This window comes from Bubalus kerabau, chromosome 5, assembly GCF_029407905.1.
Source record: "Bubalus kerabau isolate K-KA32 ecotype Philippines breed swamp buffalo chromosome 5, PCC_UOA_SB_1v2, whole genome shotgun sequence".
Classification (NCBI taxonomy): domain Eukaryota; kingdom Metazoa; phylum Chordata; class Mammalia; order Artiodactyla; family Bovidae; genus Bubalus; species Bubalus kerabau.
Window position 1 is genome coordinate 91,570,192 of NC_073628.1, and position 25,581 is coordinate 91,595,772.

The following is a 25,581-nucleotide window of genomic DNA, read 5'->3' on the forward strand; positions in this document are numbered from 1 at the left end:
AAGATTATGTCATTGATGATTTAATCAGCACCTCATTTGCATTTCATGCAAGATTAAATGTGACATCTCAGGAAGTGTCACATTTCCTCGCAATACATTATGGTAATTAATAGGAAGGCTTAAAGGCCAAAACCGGGATCAATCCTAAAGCATTTATAAATGTAACCTTTAATGGCTTGGATCACATTTATAGGAAATAATAAATTAGTAAATATTCATAGAGTTACAGGTTTAAGAAAAAAAAGCATTAGTAGTTGTATTTCAACTCTTTAAGATTTTAAATATTTTTTTTTTCACAGTCTATTTGTTTTTGGATCCTAATTAACTAATTCCACCCACTTCTGAATCCCCAATGCAGAAATAACAAGAAAACAGCATATGCTGATTACAGCAGGATAATACATAGCATTTTTGTTTTTACAAAACCTGATTACAAAAAAAAAATCAAAATTAACATTGAAGGAGCTGAATAAGGGTCCATTATGACCAGGCTACTTTCTTTAAGTAGGCAATAACTTTACCGAGGGATTCCAAATACTCAAAAAGCTGATAGATGCCCAAATAACACTGTTTAAACTCAACACTGAATGCTTTCTTTCTATTCCTATCTCTAACTTGTGAGAGTACAAGTTATTTTCACGTACCTAAAATTTAAACTGATAGCTCAGGAAGAACATTTAAATAATGAATATGGTTAAATAGGCTTTGGTGTTTTAGTCTGTTTTTGTATCTCTTCTAAATAGTGATTCAGATGTGTATATACACATCAGGTGGTGTACACCTGAAACTAACACAACATTGTTAATGTACTATAAAATTAAAAAATAAATAGAGACCCTTCTATCACAAATTTGTTTATAGTAAACTACCTAACTCTTCCTGCCCATATCCAAATCATCAAGTTCCACAAGTTCTCCTTTCCAATACTATATTCAAAATCTCCTACTGTCACCATCTAATGCTGGTTATGAGTCCAGGGTCTAAAATTTTCCAATGTGAATTATTTTATCCTGCTCCAAACAATTTTCCACATGGTAGTCAGAATGGTATTTTAAAATACAAATTTGATCATATTGACCCCTTATTTAAGCTTTTCCATAAATTTCCCGTTGTACTTGAAGAGGCACAAACTAGCTAATATGGCCTTTAGAACCTGCCTAAACTGTCTCTTCAGTCCTCTGTAGGCATCGCTCCTCTTCACACTCTAAGCATGAGTCAAACTGAACTTCCCTGAATTCCTAGAATATGCAAGATTCTCCCCAGATTTAGGGCCACTACATGTGGCTGTTCACTATCCTTCAAATTTGGATAAATGAGAATCTTTCAGGAATCTCTCTACTTTGACTAAGCTTTCTATTATACAGCTCTTGCACAAGGATCACACTCTGTTATAGTTTTCAACATAGTTCTAATATATACTCATATAGTGAATTGCTTAATAACCATATTCCTCATTACACTATCAGCTCCACATTGACAAAGCTAACATCTATCATCCCACTACTAAATACCACTCACATACACAGTGTATACTATAATTTTAGTTAAATGAAGCCAAGTAAAATGCCAATCCAACAAAAATGTAGGTAAAAGGTAAAAATCTCTTAAAGTGAAATTTATTTCTAGTATACCCTAAGTCTGATGTGAACAGCCGACTCATTGGAAAAGACCCTGATGCTGGGAAAGATTGAAGGCAAAAGGAGAAGAGGGTAATGGAGATTGAGATGGTTGGATGGCATTACCAACTCAATGGACATGAACTTGGGCAAACTCTAGGAGATGGTGAGGGACAGGGAAGCCTGGTGTGCTGCAGTCCATGGGGTCACAAAGAGTTGGACATAACTTGGTGACTGAACAACAGCAACAACATACCCTAAGTCTATTCCACATTCAATCTCTGGAAGTTTATTTCAGAATGAATACTGTCCTGTATTCTCCATGCCACTAGAAGATAGATATTAATAGATAGATCTATATCTATAAAACACAAACCTATACTGTGTATAAGTTTGCCTTTTTGTTTAAGATTCCACATATAAGTGAGATTATATGGTATTGTCTTTTTCTGACTTATTTCATTTAGCATAATGCCCTCAAAGTCCATCTGTTTTGTCATAAATGATAGGATTTCCTTCTTTTTATGCCTGAATAATATTTCATTGTGTCCACATACCACATTTTCTTTATCCATTAATTAAGGGGCATTTAGACTGTTTCCACGTCTTCAGTTCAGTTCACTCACTCAGGCGTGTCCGACTCTTTGTGACCTCATGGAATGCAGCATGCCAGGCTTCCCTGTCCATCACCAACACCCAGAGCCTACACAAATTCATGCCTATTGCATTGGTGATACCATCCAACCATTTCATCCTCTGTCGTCCCCTTTTCCTCCCGCCTTCAATCTTTCCTAGCATCAGGGTCTTTTCCATGAGTCGGTTCTTCACAGAAGATGGCCAAGGTATAGGAGTTTCAGCTTCAGCATCAGTCCTTCCAGAGAATATTTAGGGACTGCTTTCCTTCAGGATTGACTGATTGGATCTTCTTGCAGTCCAAGGGACTCTCAAGAGTCTTCTCTAACACCACAGTTCAAAAGCATCAGTTCTTCAGCACTCAGCTTTTCTTATAGCCCAACTCTCACATCCATACATAATTACTGGAAAGACCATAGCTTTGACTACATGGACCTTTGTTGGTAAAGTAATGTCTCTGCTTTTTAATATGCTGTCTAGGCTGGTCATGATCTTAGTTTTCTGACTATTGAGCTTTAGGCCAGCTTTTTCACTCTCCTCATTCACTTTCACTCCTCATTCACTTTCATCAAGAGGCTTTTTAGTTCCTCTTCACTTTCTGCCATAAGGGTGGTGTCATCTGCATATCTGAGGTTATTGATGTTTCTCCGGGCAATCTTGATTCCAGCTTGTGCTTCATCGAGCCCAGCGTTTCTCATGATGTACTCTGCATATAAGTTAAATAAGCAGGGTGACAGTATACAGCCTTGACGTACTCCTTTCCCTATTTGGAACCAGTCTATTGTTCCATGTCCAGTTCTAACTGTTGCTTCCTGACCTGCATATAGGTTTCTCAAGAGGCAGGTCAGGTGGTCTGGTATTCCCATCTCTTTCAGAATTTTCCACAGTTTATTGTGATCCACACAGTCAAAGGCTTTGGCACAGTCAATAAAGCAGAAATAGATGTTTTTCTGGAACTCTCTTGCTTTTTCCATGATCCAGTGGATGTTGGCAATTTGATCTCTGGTTTGTCTGCCTTTTCTAAAACCAGCTTGAACATCTGGAAGTTCACAGTTCACGTATTGCTGAAGCCTGGCTTGGAGAACTTTGAGCATTACTTTACTAGAGTGTGAGATGAGTGCAATTCTGCAGTAGTTTGAGCATTCTTTGGCATTGCCTTTCTTTGGGATTGGAATGAAAACTGACCTTTTCCAGTCCTGTGGCCTCTGCTGAGTTTTCCAAATTTGCTCGCATATTGAGTACAGCACTTTCACAGCATCATCTTTCAGGATTTGAAAGAGCTCAACTGGAATTCCATCACCTCCACTAGCTTTGCTCGTAGTGATGCTTTCTAAAGCCCACTTGACTTCACATTCCAGGATGTCTGGCTCTAGGTGAGTGATCACATCATCGTGATTATCTGGGTCATGAAGATCTTTTTTGTATGTTTTTCTGTGTATTCTTGCCACCTCTTCTTAATATCTTCTGCTTCTGTTAGCTCCATACCATTTCTGTCTTTTATCGAGCCCATCTTTGCATCAAATGTTCCCTTGGTATCTCTAATTTTCTTGAAGAGATCTCTAGTCTTTCCCATTCTGTTGTTTTCCTCTATTTCTTGGCATTGATCACTGAGGAAGGCTTTCTTATCTCTTCTTTATATTCTTTGGAACTCTGCATTCAGATGCTTATATCTTTCCTTTTGTCCTTTGCTTTTCACTTCTCTTCTTTTCAGAGCTATTTGTAAGGCCTGCTCAGACAGCCATTTTGCTTTTTTGCATTTCTTTTCCATGGGGATGGTCTTGATCCCTGTCTCCTGTACAATGTCACGAACCTCCGTCCATAGTTCATCAGGCACTCCATCTATCAGATCTAGGCCCTTAAATCTATTTCTCACTTCCACTGTATAATCATAAGGGATTTGATTTAGGTCATACCTGAATGGTCTAGTGGTTTTCCCTACTTTCTTAAATTTAAGTCTAAATTTGGCAATAAGGAGTTCATGATCTGAGCCACAGTCAGCTCCCGGTCTTGTTTTTACTGACTCTATAGAGCTTCTCCATCTTTGGCTGCAAAGAATACAATCAATCTGATTTCGGTGTTGACCATCTGGTGATGTTCATGTGTAGAGTCTTCTCTTGTGTTGTTGGAAGGGGGTGTTTGCCATGAACAGTGCATTCTCTTGGCAAAAAATAGATGGGGAAACAGTGGAAACAGTGTCAGACTTTATTTTTGGGGGCTCCAAAATCACTGCAGATGGTGATTGCAGCCATGAAATTAAAAGACACTTACTCCTTAGAAGGAAAGTTATGACCAACCTAGATAGCATATTCAAAAGCAGAGACATTACTTTGCCAACAAATGTCTGTCTAGTCAAGGCTATCATTTTTCCAGTAGTCATGTATGGATGTGAGAGTTGGACTGTGAAGAAAGCTGAGCACCGCAGAATTGATGCTTTTGAACTGTGGTGTTGGAGAAGACTGTTGATAGTGCCTTGGACTGCAAGGAGATCCAACTAGTCTATTCTAAAGGAGATCAGCCCTGGGTGTTCTTTGGAAGGAATGATGCTAAAGCTGAAACTCCAGTACTTTGGCCACCTCATGCAAAGAGTTGACTCACTGGAAAAGACTCTGATGCTGGGAGGGATTGGGGGCAGGAGGAGAAGGGGACGACAGAGGATGAGATGGCTGGATGGCATCACTGACTCGATGGACGTGAGTCTGAGTGAACTCCGGGAGTTGGTGATAGACAGGGAGGCCTGGCATGCTGCGATTCATCGGGTTGCAAAGAGTCGGACATGACTGAGTGACTGAACTGAACTGAACTCAAAGAATTATCAGCAGAGAGGAGGCCAAAGTGGTTTATCAAAATTTCAAAAACCTGGCCATGGATCTTCTAATGCAACTATGTTCATAAAAACATATGAGGGACTTCCCTGGTGGTCCATTGGCTAATACTCTGTGCTCCCAATTCAGAGGACCTGGGTTAGGGAACTAGATCCCACACCGCATAACTCAGACCAGGCACAGTCAAATAAATAGTAAAAAAAAAAAAAAATACAAACAAAAAAACCACACACATGAGAATTCAATACCATAAAGTTCTTTGCCATCACTGAACCAGACATGTTATGTCTATGGATCTTTCCCTAAGAGGAACATCCTACTTAATGTTGTAGGCTTTGGAATTAGAGTTCAAATCTGGGAGTTCAAGTCTTTCACTTAATTTCAAGTCTTTTACCTAAGGTGTGACATTAGGCCAGATACTGACATTCTCTCAGGACCCCAGTTTCCTCATCTGTATGTTGGAATAAATCATAATATTCTCATGGGATTGCTGGGATAATTAAATGATTAAATGGATTTTAGCACAGCAGGAAGGCAATGGCAGCCCACTCCAGTACTTTTGCCTGGAAAATCCCATGGATGGGGGAGCCTGGTAGGCTGCAGTCCATGGGGTCGCTAAGAGTCCGACACGACTGAGCGACTTCACTTTCACTTTTCACTTTCATGCATTGGAGAAGGAAATGGCAACCCATCCAGTGTTCTTGCCTGGAGAATCCCAGGGACGGGGGAGCCTGGTGGGCTGCCGTCTATGGGGTCACACAGAGTCGGACACGAATGCAGTGACTTAGCAGCTTAGCAGCAGCACAGGACTTAACAAATATAAATGCTTAATAAACAGTGGATAGTATCTATCACTACCTGTCCCCTTTAGAAAGTCATATCTGTTTAAATGGCTCAATTAAAGATTTTAAGTATAGCAAAACTGGCAATTTCAGATCTTCTAATAAAGGAACTAGACCAATATATGGTATAAAGAAAACATATTTCTAATAACTGAGGGAACTTGCTAGTATCAATGCATGTAATATTGCTGTTCCCAAAAAGGAATTTTATTTTATGAGTCTCTTCATTTACTTAGGTGAATCAACAAAGAAAGAAATGGAGGCTCAATCAAAAGTAACTTATAATACTTCAGGTTGCTAAAGGGTCACCTATAGGAGATGAGAATGAAAATGATATAAAGGACACAAGAGGTTAAAAGCCACAAATACAGAAATTATGAAATAATAAAAATAGCAAGGAAAGTAAGCTAAAAACAATATATAAACAATAAACATCTAAAAATAATTACATAGTTTATAAAACTATAGGATCTAGCACAAAAACCTAGAGGGCTAAAAAGATAGAGTAGGTAATAACATACATTTTTTAGATCCCTTGTACTTACAGAAACAAAGCAAGTCATCTACACCAGTGCAGTCTAAGCGAACTTTCTGTGAGAAAACAAACATTCTATAGTCTAGGCTATCCAGTACGGAGGCCCTAAGCACATGTGGTTATTAATAACTTGAAATGTGGTAGTGTGACTGAGTAAAAATTTTCAATTTTATTTAATTATCATTAAATGTTAATAGCCACCTGTGGCTAGTTGATGACCACTATACTGGACAACACAGCTGTAGACAGAAGCAGCTTCCACAGCCTATCTTCAGGGCTCAAAGGAGACCCCTTCCTCGACTGCAGCCCTTTATTAACTGTGGCCCCTTGGCAGCCTTCACGTATTTCTACCTAATGAGCAAAAGGAAACATGAGAGCACCACCACAAATGTGGAGTTGAAATGATTTTCCGTCTTCAGTCTTTGATTCATCTAGAAGAGGGAAAAGTCTTCCACATGTACTCTACATGATACAACATGGACCCTAAAGAAATCTTGTAGCAGAAGAAAGACCATGTTAAAATGACCAGTGTTATGTCTAGGGCTCCTCACTCTCCCTGTTCTAACCCTTTAGAGGTCAATGACATTTCTGTTGTGCTTTCATAGTGCCATCTGGTGACTGACTTAGCTATTCATACTTACTACTTTTTTAAGCTTTTATTTATTTATCTATTTACATTTTGACTGAGCTGAATCTTTGCTGCTACACCCAGGCTTTCTCTAATTGCGGTGCACGGGCTTCCTTGAGGTGGCTTTCTCTTGTTGCGGAGCATGGGCTCTAGGGCGTGTGAGCTTCAGTAGCTGTGGTGCCTGGGCTTAGTTGTCCCACAGCATGTGGGATCTTCCTGGACAAGGATCGAACCCACGTCCCCTGCATTGGCAGATGAGTTCTTAACCACTGGACCACCAGGGAAGTCCTCATTTATACTTTTTAAATGTCTGCTTTATTTGTTGCTTAACCCATCCCCACAGAAAACTGCTTGAGATCAGATACTATATTATTCGTGAGTGTATTCCCAATGTACATTCCAATGCATTTTAAATATTAATTAATATTTGTTATAAGAATAAATTGAATATACTATGTTTTCTCAAAATCTTTCAGTCTTTCCTCAATGCATTTATAGCCTGGCTTTCATTCTCACTATTCCATTGTAATTACTTTTACCACTTTCATCAGGCTTCCCAATACACCAAGTTGGATACTTTTCAAACTCTCCTCTCTCCACTCCAAAGTCCGTATGTACCAAAATGAAATTCAACATTTCCTCTCAAATTGGTTTCTCTTCCTATATTTACTAGTTTAATTAATAGTTCTACATACAATCCAAGTTGCCTAAGATAAAATAATATTTTAAAGCTAGGCATCATCCTTGATATGTCTTCGTGTATCACGCTCAATTGATACCAAGCACTGTGGATTCTACAGCCCTCTTGAGCATCTTTTAATCTGCCCTCTCTGCTCTGACTACAGTGCTGCTACCTTAGGTTAGCCCTTCACCACTTCTTATCTACATTTTCATAGGATGTAAAATAAGGAAATAAAAAATAGGAACCTCACTTAAATATAGTTGGGAAACAGAAGAGGGAGCTCTCATGCCCTTTGAGGATGACAGAGCCCAAAAGGTAGAAAGACTCTTCCTCATTCCTGGCAAGGATTCAGGATTAATGAAAGGATTAATGAAAAGCCATGGACTCTTTGCTTACTATTGCCCTCCCACCTTCCTTTTCCGCTCTTTAAATGTATTCTCTTTCCTTTGCCATGTGGGGATCTGTACATGGCTTACCCTGGTTGCAGACTCAAAACTATAATTTTCTGCTGATCCTGAATAAAACTGTCTTTGCTAGAGAGACAGCTGGCAGTCTATTTGTTTCAGGTCAACAAGGACCTTGTCTCTGCTTTTAATCAAGCTGCTTTATAATGGATCTTCTACACTACCATAATAATAACTTCTCTAAAAATGCAAAAATGATCACATACTTGCTCTGCTGAAAACTCACTAACTCCTCCCCCTTTCTCATCTCTAGGCCTCTGGAATGAAATCCCAACTCTTTAGCATAACTTACAAAGCCTTTTCTAATGTGGCCCTTGCCTAATGCCCACCGCATGGTCTAAAGAAACATGCAGTTAGAACTCTTAAAAGTACCTGAGAGAAACAAGCACAAGGGGATTAAAACAATGCATTACAATACTTCATTGTTTGTATTTTGACCCAGTGTAGCACTCCAATCTCAGTTAGACTATGGGAGAAGGTCCTTTATTCATAAGTAAGGTCTGCTGGAATGGCCTAGATTTGCACTATTCAGTATGGTAGCCACTAGCCACATATGTCTATTAAGTATATGATATGTGCCTAGTTCAAACTGAGATGTGCTCTTAGTATAAAATAAATGAAAAATTTTAAAGACAATAAAAAAGAACAGGTGTAGCTTCTTACCCAAGATCCAGACTTCTGAAGGAAGTAATAGTGAAGGCAGAAGGAAGGAGCCTTGATCTCCTATTAGAAGTCAGTTCAAATCATGATATCAAACCTACTGTGATTAACAGGATCTCTTCTTTGCCTAGGCAAAGTTTATTGTCTTTAAATCATACAACAGTCTACAAGATCTACCTCAGTTCTTATCTCACTGACTTTATCTCCCACCTACTCATTCCCCCAAGTTCTAGGATTACCCCAAGCAACCTCCTCTCCTAGAGCTTACACCTTGGCTGTTCCCTCTGCCTATGACATTCTTCACATAGCAATAGGCATGTCTGGCTCTTTTCTCTTCCTTCTTTCATCCTTGTCTTATGACTCCTATTTAAAGCAGAATCCTGTGTATATATCCTTGCTCCAGTTCCCTTTTCTTGCTTCATTTTTATCCATGTGAAATACTGTGCACTCTATTTTTTATTTGGCTATTGTCTGTCTTCAACAAATGTAACCCCAGTGCTTTGTGAGAAGACTACATGAGCTCTCTCTGTATCACAGACACACACACACAGTTGTTTTGTACACTGATGTACCCTTAGTACCAAGAACAGTCCATGGCACCCAGTAGGCATTCAATTATTCATGGATGAATGAATGAAAGAAAAGTATCTAAGAATTCCCATCAGTCAGCTTCTCTTTCCTCAATCACCTTCCTGGGACCTGACTGCAAAACAGGAAATCTTTTTTAAGACAAAAATAATTCATGCTGACAGAGTATGAGATGGTTGGATGGGATCCCTGACTCAATGGACATGAATTTGAGTGAGCTCCAGGAATGCTGATGTACAGCGAAGCCTGACATCCTGCAGTCCATGGGGTTGAAGAGAGTCAAACACAACTGAGCTACTGAACTGAACTGAACTGAACTGAATGCATTGTTTTTTTTATTTTTTAAATTTTTAAAAATTTATTTATTTTAATTGGAGGCTAATTGGGGAGGAGCTACCCCACATCCGAGCTCAGGGGCATCAGCCGAGACTGCCAGGCTGCGACAGCGCAGGAGCTGTGGAGAGGAGCTACCCTACGTCTGAGGCCAGGGGCAGTGGCCTGGAGGAGCAACCCCACGTCCAAGGAGCGGTGGCTGCGCGGGCACAGGAGGGCCGAGAGGAGCTACTCCACGTTCAGGTCAGGAGGGGCAGCAGTGAGGAGATACCCCTCATTCAAGGTAAGGAGCAGCGGCTGCGCTTTGCTGGAGCAGCTGTCAAGAGATACCCTCTGTCCAAGGTAAGAGAAACCCAAAGAAGATGGTAGGTGTTGCGAGAGGGCATCAGAGGGCAGACACACTGAAACCATAACTACAGAAAACTAGTCAATCTAATCACACAGACCACAGCCTTGTCTAACTCAATGAAACTAAGCCATGCTGTGTGGGGCCACCCAAGACGGGCGGGTCATGGTGGACAGGTCTGACAGAATGTGGTCCACTGCAGAAGGGAATGGCAAACCACTTCAGTATTCTTGCCTTGAAAACCCCATGAACAGTATGAAAAGGCAAAATGATAGGATACTGAAAGAGGAACTCCCCAGGTCGGTAGGTGCCCAATATGCTACTGGAGATCAGTCGAGAAATAACTCCAGAAAGAATGAAGGGATGGAGCCAAAGCAAAACAATACCCAGTTGTGGATGGTGATAGAAGCAAGGTCCGATGACTCATTGGAAAAGACTCTGATGCTGGGAGAGATTGGGGGCAGGAGGAGAAGGGGATGACAGAGGATGAGATGGCTGGATGGCATCACTGACTCAATGGACATGAGTCTGAGTGAACTCTGGGAGTTGGTGATGGACAGGGAGGCCTGGCGTGCTGCAATTCATGGGGTCGCAAAGAGTCGGATACGACTGAGCGACTGATCTGATCTGATCTGAATGTGTAAAACAACTATATTTCAGTATTTTAAAAAAGCATTGAGTATGGCTATGGAGGAAAACTGAGAAAATTTATAGTTGAGCTCTGAGGCCAGGTATTGGGTGAATCCTTCACATGGATGTTATGGTAAGCATTGGGATGAAGAAGAATATAATCAGGATTTCCAAGTTTTCAGTTAATAAAGGAATGTGACCAGAAACTCAACAGATCATAGAACCAACAACTTTCAAGCATTTCTCTCCCAAGTTTCAACAACTTGCCACACATTCATGATAAAAGAGCTGCCTTTTAAAATATGGCACTTCTACTTTGATCATGAAATCAACCACTAGATAACAGGTAGAATATCCCTCTGAAAAATAAAATGAATGCAAAACTTCATTAAAATGTGAAGAGCTACTTTTACTTTCTGTATATGAAAATGACACAACAGAATCTGGTGATGGGGTTAAAGGTTTCAAAGAAAGAAAGTAGATAAAGATAATTCAGATTCCCTGAAATAAGACCATTTACATCAAATATTTAACAAAGAAATTTTTCATATAAGAAAGCATACCTATGTTAGGTTATTTTTGCTTGTCATACTTACCAGTCCATGGACAAATATATTCTGCATGATTTTTCCAGTCAATTTACTACTTCTTTGGTGACTCTTTCAGGTTGCTAATGGCTCACAGCAGGAAAACTGCCAAGCTACTCAACAGTGAAATTCTTCAACAGGTGCAATGAAAACCTCTTCCAGAGGCACATCTGGAACAGATTTCCTGCCTAAGTGAATGTATTTCTCCAGGTGATTGTGTGGTGAGTGAATACTTCTTGAATTGCAAAGAAATCTGTTGTGATAATTTTACCACTCTATGCAGCAGCGACTGACATTTCCCCAGTACCCTTATCAGTAGAAGATGTAAATACACCAAAATATGTATATATTTTAATAGATTATTTAAATATACTCTTATTCATCCATATTGCATTTATCAAACATTAATTTCTTTTTTTTTTTTTTTCAAATCAAGTTTTTATTGTCTCTTTAAAACATCACAACTGAGTCCATAGAACCATCTGCTATCTTGTTTCTGCAGCAGGATCACTGAGATCTTATTCATCAGCCTGCTGAACTGTTCCTTTTTCAGAAACATAGATACCATCCAAAAATTTTCTGATATCCTTGTTTTTAACTGTGGTGGCTTGCTGAATCAAAGCAGCTGAATTTGACACAAGTTCAATGTCATTTCCTTCAAGAATCAACTCATCTTTCTGGGCTTGAGATACTGAACAGGCAACCCCTGGCCTCATTCGAACCCTGCGTATATATTTTTCACCCAAAAAATTTCGAATTTCCACAAGAGAACCATTCTCCTGGATAACAACGTTGATGGGGAAGTGGGCATACACCGACCTCATCTTGTAACGGAAACCCAGTGTAACACCCTTGATCATGTTCTGTACGTGACTACAGATTGTGCGAACAGTGGCCAGTTCCTTTCTGTTTCCCCACCATTTGTCAACACGGAGCCTCTTCTTTTTCTTTCCAAGGAGACTGAGTTCTACATTGATGTGATTGAAGTCCCTCCGCAGGGTGCCTCTGGGGCCCTTCACAATAACTGTCCGTCCCTTCAAGTTAATGTCGACATTTTCTGGGATGTCGACAGTCTGGTTGCTGAGAATGGTCTTCATTCTCGCAGTAGATGCGGCAAAGAGCAAACATTAATTTCTTTTGTTTACTTTTTTCCCCTCCCTCTTGAACCCTCCTCCCATCTCCCACCCCATCCCAATTTGTTACTTTTATATGGCAAATAAATATAAGTGGAAAGTCTAATACTTCCCCACACAATGAATTGTCTTATGCACCACCCTCTCTCTGGAGACCACTTCCAGACAGACTGGAAGAAATTCCATTCATATATGTTTTCTTCAAGCTATGAGACCATAGAGAGGCAGAATCTCTGCCAACAGCAAATATCAATGATGAAATAAGTCAATATACAACACCTAAGAGTTGACCCTTGGACAACAAGGATTTCCACTGCTCACATCCACTAATATACAGATTTTTCTCAATAGTAAATGTCTGTCTAGTTAAAGCTATGGTTTTTCCAGTAGTCATGTATGGATGTGAGAGTTGGACTATAAAGAAAGCTGAGCACTGAAGAACTGATGCTTTTGAATTGTGGTGTTGGAGAAGACTCTTGAGAGTCCCTTGGACTGCAAGAAGATCCAATCAGTCAATCCTAAAGGAAATCAGTCCTGAATATTCATTGGAAGGACTGATGCTAAAGCTGAAACTCCAAAACTCTGGCCACCAGATGAGAAGAACTGACTCATTTGAAAAGACCCTGATGCTGGGAAAGATTGAAGGTGGGAGGAGAAGGGAATGACAGAGGATGAGATGGTTGGATGGCATCACTGATGATATGGACATGAGTTTGAGTAGGCTCCGGGAAGTGGTGATGGACAGAGAAGCCTGGCGTGCCACAGTCCATGGGGTCACAAAGAGTTGGACATGACTGAGTGACTGAACTGATGGTACTAGACAACTTGCAGTTGGTTGAATCCCTGCAATCAGAACATGGATATAGAGGAATCACAGATATGGAGGGCTGACTATACGTTAAACACGGATTTTTGACTGCTTGGAGGGTTGGTGCCCCTCCACTCATTGTTTAAAGGTCAGCTGTATAGTCATAAACTGATCTAATGGTCACTGTTATGCTGAATCTTCTTTTGAATCAACTTGAAAAGTAGTTCTATATTTTAGAAAAGAATAAAGAAAAAAAGGATCCAGTTTGTAGATAAAATATATTTAAATAATGAATTAGTACCAGTTTTTAATATAGCCAGTCTATTCATTAATTCATCAAATATTAATTCCATGGTCATTATGTACCTGGCATTCTTCCAAGTACTAATTAGATTGACATGTATTATAACCAAGGTTCTCACTTCATATATGGGAATTACTAAGCAGTGAAGAAATATGTAAATTATTTTAACATAATACATGAATAGATTAGGGCTTCCTGGTGGCTCAGACAGTAAAGAAACTGCCTAAAATGCAGGTGACCTGGGTATGATCCCTAGATCGGGAAGATCCCCTACAGAAAGGAATAGCTACCCACTCCAGTATTTCAGTATGTCAGCAAATTTAGAAAACTCAGCAGTGGCCACAGAACTGGAAGAGGTGAGTTTTCATTCCAATCCCAAAGAAGGGCAGTGCCCAGGACTGTCCAAACTACTAGGCAGTTGCACTCATTCCCCATGTTAGTAAGGTTATGCTCAAAATCCTTCAAGCTAAGTTCCAATAGTATGCGAAGCGAGAATTTCCAGATGTACAGGCTGGCCTTAGAAAAGGCAGAGGAACCAGAGATCAAATTGCTAACATTTGCTGGATCATAGAGAAAACAAGGGAATTTCAGGAAAAAAAACATCTACTTCTGCCTCACTGACTACACCTTTGACTGTGTGGATCACAACAAACTGGGAAATTCTTAAAGAGATGGGAATACTAAACCACCTTACCTGCCTCCTGAGAAACCTGTATGCAGATCAAGAAGCAACAGTTAGAAACAGACATGGAACAGGCTGGTTCCAAATTGGGAAAGGAGTACGTGAAGGCTGTATACTGTCACCCTGCTTACTTAACTTATATGCCGAGTACATCATGTGAAATGCTGGGTAAAAGAATCATAAGCTGGAATCAAGATTGGTGGGAGAGAAATCAACAACTTCATATTTGCATATGATACCACTTTAATGGCAGAAAGTGAAGAGAAACTAAAGAGCCTCTTGATGAGAGTGAAAGAGGAGAGTGAAAACCTGGCTTGAAACTCAATACTCAAAAAACTAAGATCATAGCATCTGGTCCATCACTTCATGGCAAATAGAAGGGTAAACAGTAGAAGCAGTAACAGATTTTATTTTCTTGGGCTCCAAAATCACTGCAGACAGTGACTGCAGCCATGAAATTACAACATGCTTATTCCTTGGAAAGAAAGCTATGATAAACCTAGACAGTGTATTAGAAAGCAAAGACATTCACTTAATAGACAAAGGTTCATATAGTCAAAGCTATGGTTTTTCATGTACAGATGGTGAGAGCTGGACAAGAAATATGGCTAAGCACCAAAGAATCGATGCTTTCAAATCATGCTGCTGGAGGAGACTTTTGAGAGTCCACAGGACTGCAAGGAGACCAAACAGGTCAATCTTACAGGAATTCAACCCTGAATGTTCATTGGAAGGACTGATGCTGAAGTACCAATACTTCACCACCTGATGTGAAGAGCCAACTCTTGGGAAAAGACCCTGATGCTGGGAAAGATTGAGGGCAGGAGGAGAAGAAGTTGGCAGAGAAAAATGGTGAGATAGCATCATCGACTCGATGGGACATGAATTTGAGCAAACTCCAGGAGATACTGAAGGACCGGGAAGCCTGGTGTACTACAGTCCAGTTCAGGGGGTTGCAGACAGACAGACAGGACTTAGCAACTGAATAACAGCAACAATAAGCAGACTGGCACACCTAATGGCTTAAAGTAAGGTGGCTATTTAATTATCAGGTCTACCTCCTAGAACTAGACCATTAAATTCCTCAAAGACTGGAAAGGTGGGAGGAAAGGGAGGAAAAGAAAGGAAGAAGGATAAAATGAAGTAACTTCTGAGACCAAACTGAAAAAGCTATTTTATTGTTCATAAAGCTTGGCTATAATGACTAATGGTATTTCTTCTGACTTGAAATAATCATCAATATTCATCAAAAGCATATGGTCTTGAATAGGGAACTAAATTCAATATTTTGAAATAACCTATAAGGGAAAAGAATCTAAAAAAGAATCGGTACTTATATGTGTAAACAACTGAATCACTTTGATGTATATCTAAAACTAACAAGACATTGTAAATCATCTATATTTCCTTAAAATTAAAAAAATAGGGTTTACCAATACTGAAGGGAGAACGCTTTCATCCCTGCCATGGCTGAGCTAATCCAGAAGAAGCTACAGGGAGAAGTGGAGAAATATCAACAGCTGCAGAAGGACTTGAGTAAATCCATGTCAGGGAGGCAGAAACTAGAGGTACAACTAACAGAAAATAGTATCATGAAGGAGGAACTGGCTCTGCTGGATGGGTCCAATGTGGTGTTTAAACTTCTGGGGCCCATACTGGTCAAACAGGAGCTGGGGGAAGCTCAGGCCACAGTGGGTAAAAGGCTGGACTACATCACAGCTGAGATTAAGTGATATGAATCCCAGCTCTGGGATCTAGAGCGGCAGTCAGAACAACAGAGGGAGACCTTTGCTCAGCTGCAACAGGAGTTTCAGACTGCCCAGGCAGCAAAGGCAGGGCTCCTGGGAAGGCCTGGCACTGTCCTGGGGGTGGGGGAGGGGAAGGAATGAGGCAGCTCCAGCGTCTATACTGTAGCTAGTAAAATGTAAAAATACCTGGCGTTTTCTGACCCCCCCCCAAAAAAATTTTAAACATCCACCAATCAAATTTTTAAAAAGCATATGGTCCCACTTGAAATCCTATACCTACACTTAGAACATGATGTAGGACCCTGAGAGTCCAGAGGAGAAATCAGTCCTAAATCAGCCCCAACTTCTCATTTAGTTTTACGATAAAATAAAATGTATTTTTTCTTATAATAAAAGTCTAAGAGAAAAACTGTAAAATATAGGAAAGTAGAATTGACTATTATTATAATCCTACCACCCAAAGACAGCCATTGTTAATATTTTATATGTTAGATTAGTATCAAAATCTAAAATCCCTGTGGTACAACTTTATATAATGCAATAAATGCCAAAGAATGTTCAAACTATACAAAAAAGATCTTAATGACTCAGATAACCACGATGGTGTGATCACTCACCTAGAGCCAGACATCCTGGGATGTGAAGTCAAGTGGGTCTTAGGAAGCATCACTATGAACAAAGCTAGTGGAAGTGATGGAATTCCAGTTGAGCTATTTCAAATCCTAAAAGATGATGCTGTGAAAGTGCTGCACTCAATATGCCAGCAAATTTTAAAAACTCAGCAGTGGCCACAGGACTAGAAAAGGTCAGTCTTCAATCCGATCCCAAAGAAAGGCAATGCCAAATAATGTTCAAACTACCACACAATTGCACTGATCTTACATGTTATCAAAATAATGCTCAAAATTTGAGGAAAGTAATGCTCAAAGTAATGCCAGGCTTCAACACTATGTGAACCGAGATCTTCTAGATATTCAAGCTGGATTTAGAAAAGGCAGAGAAACCAGAGATCAAACTGCCAACATCCGATGGATTATAGAAAAAGCAAGAGAGTTCCAGAAAAACATCTATTTCTGCTTTATTGACTACACCAAAGCCTTTGACTGTGTAGATCACAACAGACTGGAATATTCTTAAAGAGATGGGAATACCAGACCACCTTATCTGCCTCCTGAGAAATCTGTATGCAGATCAAGAAGCAACAGTTAGAATGAGACATGGAACAATGGACTAGTTCCAAATTGGGAAAGGAGTACATGAAGGCTGCATATTATCACCCTGCTTATTTAACTTATATGCAGAGTACATCATGTGAAATGCCATTTCATCATGTGAAATGCCATAGTATATCATGTGAAATGCCAAACAAGCTGGAATCAAGATTTCAGGGAGAAATATTAATAACCTCAGATATGCAGATGACACCACCCTTATCGCAGAAAGCAAAGAGGAACTAAAGCGCCTCTTGATGAAAGTGAAAGAGAAGAATAAAGAAGTTGGCTTAAAACTCAACATTCAAAAAACTAAGATCATGGCATCCGGTCCCATCGCTTCATGGCCAATAGATGGGGAAACAATGGAAACAGTAACAGACTTTATTTTCTTGGGCTCCAAAATCACTGCAGATGGTGACTATGGGCATGAAATTAAAAGACACTTGCTACTTGGAAGAAAAGCTATGACAAATCTAGACATCATATTAAAAAACAGAGACATTACTTTGCCAACAAAGGTCTGTCCAGTCAAAGCTATGGTTTTTCCAGTAGTCATGGATGTGAGAGCTGGACCATAAAGAAAGCTGAGTACTGAAGAACTGATGCTTTTGAACTATGGTGTCAGAGGAGACTCTTGAGAATCCCTTGGAATGCAAGGAGATCCAACCAGTCAATCCTAAAGGAAATCAGTCCTGAATATTCATTGGAAGGACTGATGCTGAAGCTGAAGCTACAATACCTTGGCCACCTGATGCGAAGAACTGACTCATTGGAAAAGACCATGATGCTGGGAAAGATTGAAGGCGGGAGAAGAAAGGGACAACATGGGATGAGATGGTTGGCTGTCATTACCGACTCGATGGATATGAGTTTGAGCAAGCTCCGGGAGTTGGTGATGGACATGGAGGCCTGACGTGCTGCAGTCCATGGGATCATAAAGAGTTAGACACAACAAGTGACTGAACTGAACTCATCATACAGGGTTCATAAAAAACTACAATAAAAAAATTAAGTGGGGTAGTTCCAGCTATGCTTTAACGATGCAATTTGGACTCTGAAAGAGATTATGAGTTGCTTAACGAAAGACAGCTTGCTTTAGACATCTTTATTATGGCTTGGCCATGCGGCAAAGCAGTAAACCTTGTACATACTGTTCAATCCATAAGTGTTCACTGAATATTTAGAAAGAAATGGAATCAGCAAATTTTTATATTCAGGACTCTTCCTTCTATGATCACTTATCTGCTTACTTCCCAACTCTTCCCCAGCAACTTTATTTCTGATTCACTGCCCTTTACTTCAGCAAAAGCAGTGTTGTTTTATGAATTCATACCTTTATTATTTCCCACCTTCTCCACTTAACTAAGTTTTACTCATTCCTCACAATTTAGCTCAGCTATCATGTTCTTGAAGAAGTCTCGCCTGACTCCATCATCCATCCCCAGACTAAGCTAAATGGTATAATTCTGGACTGCCAGAGTACCCAATGGGCTTCCCTGGTGGCTCAGACAGTATAGAATCTGCCTGCAATGTGGGAGACCTGGGTTCAATCCCTGGGTCAGAAAGATCCGTTGGAGGAGGGCATGGCAACCCATTCCAGTATTTTTGCTTAGAGAATCTCTATGGACAGATGAATCTGGAAGGCTATGGTCCATGGGGTCGCAAAGAGTCGGACACGACTGAGTGACTAAGCCAGCCCTTAGTACCCAATATAAGTATCCAATAATGCAGTTGCCACAAAACATAGAAACTAACCACTTAAATATGTGTGCCCACTCATAGACTGTAAGCTCTTTAAAGCTTCTGTCTTTATAGTCACAAATACTAGCACAGATTCAACAAATATTTATTGAATGAATGAAAGAATGAGCAAACTCATCTCATTCCTTTTTTGCCTTAATTTTTCTCTCTTTAACTTACCTATGTTTGGTCAGCTGGTCACCCACAATTTTAACTATCTTAAAAAAAACAAATGAACAAAATCCTCTTTGGCCAAACAGAAATCAAAAATTAAAATGACCCTGAGTTCTACTTATTCATATAGCCAAAAAGTATTCCTTCCTAATATTTTACAATTAATATTCAATAACTACTTAACATCACCACCACTTTCTCCTAATGTCCTCTAAAGCAGAATCACATTTTAATATTCACTCTTTCACAATCATACATATTATTTATTTCTACTCTTCTTTCTCCTTGAAAAGATATAGAGTAACTCTTTCTCTACTGATGCCATCACATCTGCCCCTTTCCATTTCTAGAGCCCCTGCCTTTAATCTCTTCCAGTTCAGTTTGCTCTAGTTGCATCAAAGGAATAATTTAGTATATTGAAACTACATATAAGGAATTTCTGTTTATTATTATTCAGTATTCTAATTACATAGAATCCACAATTTTTAGCCAGTCTTTTAAAGATATGCATCACACCTTCATCTCTACCAGTATTCTCGTTTCCTCTAAAAAAAAAAAAAATTATTTCCTTGTGTTTCCAGGTATGCATTTCCCATTGAAGCCAAGCAAATGTTCTTGATGTAAATCATAGTAAATCTGCAAATTCCTGCATGGTTACCTTTGTATATTGAGCTTTCAGGCTTTCCCTATTGTCTTTGTACCTTGATTCATTTTTTAAATTTAAATTAATTTTTATTGGAGTATAGTCATTTTGCAATGTTGTGTTAGTTTCTGCTATACAGCAAAGTGATCAACTATACATATATGTATATCCACTCTTTTTTAGATACCCTTCCCATGTAGATCACCACAGAGCATTATGTAGAAATCCCTGCACTGTACAGTAAGTTTTCATTAATTAATCATTTTATAAAAAGTAGTGTATATATGTCAATTCCAATCTCCCAATACATCCCTCCCCCACTACACCCCTTGGTATCCATGGTTGTTTTCGACACTTGTGACTCTATTTCCTCTTTCATCTGCTCCATTTTTCTAAATTCCACATATAAATGATATTGTATAGTATTTGTTTTTCTCTTCCTGAGTTACTTCACTCTTGATGACAATCTCTGGGTCCATCTATGTCACTACAAATGGCATTATTTCATTCCTTTTTATGGCTGAGTAATAAACCACTTTGTCCATTCCTCTGTTGATGGACATTTAGGTTGCTTCCACGTTGTGGCTGTTGTAAACAATGCTGCAATGAAAGCTGAGGTGCATGCATCCTTTCAAATTATGGTTTTTCTCCAGCTATATGCCAGGAGTGGAACTGCTGGATTATATGGTAGATCCAGTTTTAAAAGGAGCCTCCATATTGTTCTCCATAGTGGTGGTAACACCGACAATTTAAGAGGGTTCCTTTTTCTTCACTGGAGAAGGAAATGGCAACCCACTCCAGTACTCTCTCCTGAAAAACTCCATGGACTGTCACCTGAGGAGTCTGGCAGGCGACAGTCCATGGAGTCGCAAAGAGCTGGACACGACTGAGTGACTTCACGACTACTTTTTCTTCACACCTTATCCACTTTATAGATTTTTTTGATGATGGCCATTCTGACTGGTGTAAGATGACACCTTGTTGTAGCACTGATTTGCATTTCTCTAATAATTAGTGATGTTGAGCATGTCTTCATGTGCTTTTTTGGCCATCTGTCTTTTTCGGGTAAATTTCTATGTATACATTCTGATCAGTTTTTGATTGAGTTATTTGTTTTTTGATATTGAGATGCATGAGCTGCTTGTACATTTTGAAGATTAGTCCCTTATCAATCACTTCATTTGCAAATATTTTCTCTCATTTTGAAGGCCATCTTTTCATTTTGTTTATGATTTCCTTTGCTGTGCAAAATCTTGCAAACTTAACTAGGTCTCATCTGTTTACTTTTGTTATTATTTTCATTACTCTAGGTGGTGAACAAAAACATCTCTCTACATTTCTCCTCCTTCTTAATTACGTTCAGGAATATTAATTGCTCCCTTAATAAACAACTTTTAACATTTGTATTTTACCTGAACTGACACTATATCGCTCTGTAAGTTTTTGGGAAGAACTTTATGTGTGCACTTCTGGATTACTGTTCTCCCTTACAGGGTTTAATCCAGCAGCACATTCTGTCATATAAGTTGGCTTTTTAATTTAAGTTGGCTAATTTATAGGTGGCCCTAGAGGTAAAAAGGAGAAGGCAATGGCACCCCACTCCAGTACTCTTGCCTGGAGAATCCCATGGATGGAGGAGCCTGGTGGGCTACAGTCCATGGGGTCACTAAGAGTCAGACATGACTGAGCGACTTCACTTTCACTTTTCATTTCATGCATTGGAGAAGGAAATGGCAACCCACTCCAATGTTCTTGCCTGGAGAATCCCAGGGACGGGGGAGCCTGGTGGGCTGCCGTCTATGGGGTTGCACAGAGTCGGACATGACTGAAGCGACTTAGTAGCAGCAGCAGAGGTAAAAAACCCACCTGCCAATGCAGGAGACACAGGAGATGTGGATTCGATCCTTGGATCAAGAAGATCCCCTGGAGGAGGGTATGGAAACCCACTCCAGTATTCTTGCCTGGAGAATCCATTGGACAAAGAAGCCTGGTGGGCTACAGTCCATAGGGTCACCAAGAGTCGGGCACCACTGAAGAGACTTAGCATGCACCAGTAATCTACTATCTTACATTTAAGGGGACTCAGTAAATGCAATTAAACTAAACTGACTGTTCTTCAATAAACTTTACAAATGATAGTGAAATAAACAGCAAATTTAAATTATAGTTAGTGTTTAAAATCAATAAACACTATATAACCCTCCTACAACCCTACTCATCTTAGAATATTTGCATAGAGCTTTTGCATATGTATTCAATTGTTATTTCTGCTTTTAAACCTCATCCCCACTTCATACTTCATTCCTTTTACTACTAAACGTCCATGTAATGAAACCTGAAGGAAACTGAAGGGCATACCAGAGAATATCACTTTTCACTTAAGTCTCACTGCTCATAATTATTTACACATATGGTATGAAAGCCATCATATCAATATTTTACACATTGAGAGCTTTATTTATGGCTCTTGGTGGCTCAGATGGTAAAGAATCTGCCTGCAATGCAGGAGACCTGGGTCTGATCCCTGGGTCAGGGAGATTCCTTGGAGAAGGGAATGTACCCACTCCAGTATTCTTGCTTGGAGAATTCCATGGACATAGGAGGCTGGTGGGCTATAGTCCATGGAGTCACAAACAGTCAGATACAACTGACTGACTAACACTTTGACTTTCACTTCAAAGGATAATTAACACGTTCAGTTGAGTTCAGTGCAGTCGCTCAGTCGGGTCCAAATCTTTGCAACCCCATGATCGCAGCACACCAAGCCTCCCTGTCCATCACCAACTCCCGCAGTTCACTCAAACTCAGGTGCATCGAGTCGGTGATGCCATCCAGCCATCTCATCCTCTGTCGTCCCCTTCTCCTCCTGCCCCAATCCCTCCCAGCATCAGGGTCTTTTCCAAGAAGTCAACTTCGTATGGCCAAAGTATTGGAGTTTCAGCCTCAGTATCAGTCCCTCCAATGAATACCCAGGACTGGTCTCCTTTAGGATGGACTGGTTGGATCTCCTTGCAGTCCAAGGGACTTGCAAGAGTCTTTTCCAGCACCACAGTTCAAAAGCATCAATTCTTCAGCACTCAGCTTTCTTCACAGTCCAACTCTTATATCCATACATGACCACTTTCTATCACAGAGCTTAACAAATTTACTTATACAATTTAGCAACAAGAAACAGTAAAAGAAAATGCCACAGTAAATGTTTCTGCCCATATACTGTCACTAGGTTAATAAAAAAATTCACTTTTAGGGGAATACTATCTAAGAAATAAATAACATAAAATGCTATTTTGAATAAAACTTTGTGTCCATATATTCATTTTGTATTATTTCCTTTAAAGAACAAACTAAAGGTATCAAAAACCCATTAAGATATTTAGTTAATGGATAAAACAGACTTGATCAATATATTAAACAAAAACTTACAGGATCAGCAGGTCCACAGAATTCTCGAAATGTCATTGTAGGATTAGTTTGTTGAATCTCCATTGCTACACAAGGCCCAGAATACATTTCTGTCACCATTTCCTATAATATATAAATAATATAATATTAACAAATGAGTAGAATTTAATAGTCTTTTGCTTCTCTTCTATTAATTGCACTACTATTCTACTGGACTCAAAATGTTAAAGTTATCTTTGATTTCTTCTCCACCTGTACCTTCTATGCCAAGCAGTTCCCACATTTTGTCTATTTTTCCTATAAAAACGTGTTTTAGATATGTTCCCTTGTCTCCATTCCTACCATTATCATACTAATGTTTTATTACTTGATACGTTCACTATTTGAAATTATCTTCTAGTACATATTTCTTTCAAAAGGTTCTCTCCTCTCAAACACAAAGTATCAAATGAACATTTTAAAAGATATTTTTTCCAAACTGTTTCCTCCCAAAGAAACTTATAAAAATCATAATGAGTTTCAGCAATGAGGAATAATAGGCATCAGATTCATTTTCTCACATTAAACATCTAGAAACTAAAAGCAATAAACAAATATTGTTTTCAGACACTGAACAATAGACAGCACAGTACCATGATCCTCAAGAGAAGGAAAATGAATGGGATCAGCTGTTCAACTGCCCATCTTACTGCCTGAAGGCTTCTAGACAGTGAAACAGGATTAGGAAACACAAAAAAGCCCAACATTCTCCCTGAATAGAATAGATTGAGACTGGAGTTTAGGGAGGCTGATGAGGCTACGATTTGCCAAACAGAATACTAGAGGAAGTGGGAGAGCAACAAGAGAGTAAGTCTCAGGGATCTGCAGAGAAGTTTTTGAGTCTTAGACTCTAGGTTGAGTCTGTGTATATATAGAGGATACTACCGAAGGCTGAGAAAAGAACTTCCAGACAGCAGTAAATGAAACAATTCATAAATACAGTACAAGACTGGGAAGAATCTGTACTCCCATGACCTGGAGTGGAAAGCCGCCATATGATATACAGAGCACCATGTAGAGACCTCAGAATGGTATTATACTCTAGTTGTTACTGTTCAGTCACTAAGGGTATACAACACTTTGTAACCACATGAACTGCAGGACGCCAGGCTTCTTTGCCCATCACTATCTCCCTGCATAGCCTCAAACTCATATCCATTGAGTCAGTGATGCCATTCAACCATCTCATCCTCTGTTATCCCCTCTTCCTCCTCCCTCCATCTTTCCCAGCATCAGGATCTTTTCTAATGAGTCGGCTCTTTGCATCAGGTGGCCAAAGTATTGGAGCTTTAGCATCAGTCCTCCCAATGATATTCAGGATTGATTTCCTTTAGGATTGACTAGCTGGATCTCCCTGCATTCCAAGGGAATCTCAAGAGTCTTCTCCAACACCACAGTTCAAAAGCATCAATTCTTTGTCACTCATGCTTCTTTACAGTTCACCTCTCATATCCATACACGGAAAAACCATAGTTTTGCTTACACAGACCTTTGTCAGCAAAGTAATATCTCTGCTTTTTAAAACACTGTTTAGTCAAAACAGGGGACACATACACACTGAAAGTGAAGGGCTGGAAAAAGATTTTCCATGCAAATAGGGACCAAAAGAAAGCAGGAGTAGCAATACTCATATCAGATAAAATAGACTTTAAAACAAAGGCTGTGAAAAGAGACAAAGATGGTTACTACATAATGATCAAAGGATCAATCCAAGAAGAAGATATAACAATTATAAATATATATGCACCCAACACGGGAGCACCACAATATGTAAGACAAACGCTAACAACTATGAAAGGAGAAATTAACAATAATACAATAATAGTGGGAGACTTTAATACCCCACTCACACCTATGGATAGATCAACTAAACAGAAAACTAACAAGGAAACACAAACTTTAAACGATACAATAGACCAGTTAGACCTAATTGATATCTATAGGACATTTCTTCCCAAAACAATGAATTTCACCTTTTTCTCAAGTGCACATGGAACCTTCTCCAGGATAGATCACATCCTGGGCCATAAAGCTAGCCTTGGTAAATTCAAAAAAATACAAATCATTCCAAGCATCTTTTCTGACCACAATGCAGTAAGATTAGATCTCAATTACAGGAGAAAAACTATTAAAAAGTCCAACATATGGAGGCTGAACAACACGCTGCTGAATAACCAACAAATCACAGAAGAAATCAAAAAAGAAATCAAAATTTGCATAGAAACGAATGAAAATGAAAATACAACAACCCAAAACCTGTGGGACACGGTAAAAGCAGTCCGAAGGGGAAAGTTCATAGCAATACAGGCACACCTCAAGAAACAAGAA

General features: G+C 39.5%; 2 protein-coding genes and 1 pseudogene across 5 annotated transcripts in view; 1 reads left to right on the forward strand and 2 right to left on the reverse strand.

Annotated features, from left to right (window-relative positions):
* NME7 (NME/NM23 family member 7) overlaps nucleotides 1-25,581 on the reverse strand; it is a 252,245-nt gene that overhangs the window by 107,117 nt on the left and 119,547 nt on the right. For all 4 annotated transcript variants that reach the window (XM_055582184.1, XM_055582183.1, XM_055582186.1 and 1 more), the window contains one exon: nucleotides 23,236-23,337. In XM_055582184.1, the coding sequence (XP_055438159.1) occupies nucleotides 23,236-23,337 (102 nt within the window). The remainder of the gene's footprint in view (nucleotides 1-23,235; nucleotides 23,338-25,581) is intronic.
* Nucleotides 11,775-12,488, reverse strand: LOC129652993 (60S ribosomal protein L9). The gene has a single exon (XM_055582189.1). The coding sequence runs from the start codon at nucleotides 12,461-12,463 to the stop codon at nucleotides 11,885-11,887; it is 579 nt and encodes a 192-aa protein (XP_055438164.1). The 5' UTR covers nucleotides 12,464-12,488; the 3' UTR covers nucleotides 11,775-11,884.
* LOC129653503 (prefoldin subunit 6-like) lies at nucleotides 15,733-16,182 on the forward strand (annotated as a pseudogene).

Bases quoted from the DNA above. Each gene is read 5' to 3' on its own strand.
- LOC129652993 (XM_055582189.1), bottom strand. From the start codon at position 12,463: ATGAAGACCATTCTCAGCAACCAGACTGTCGACATCCCAGAAAATGTC.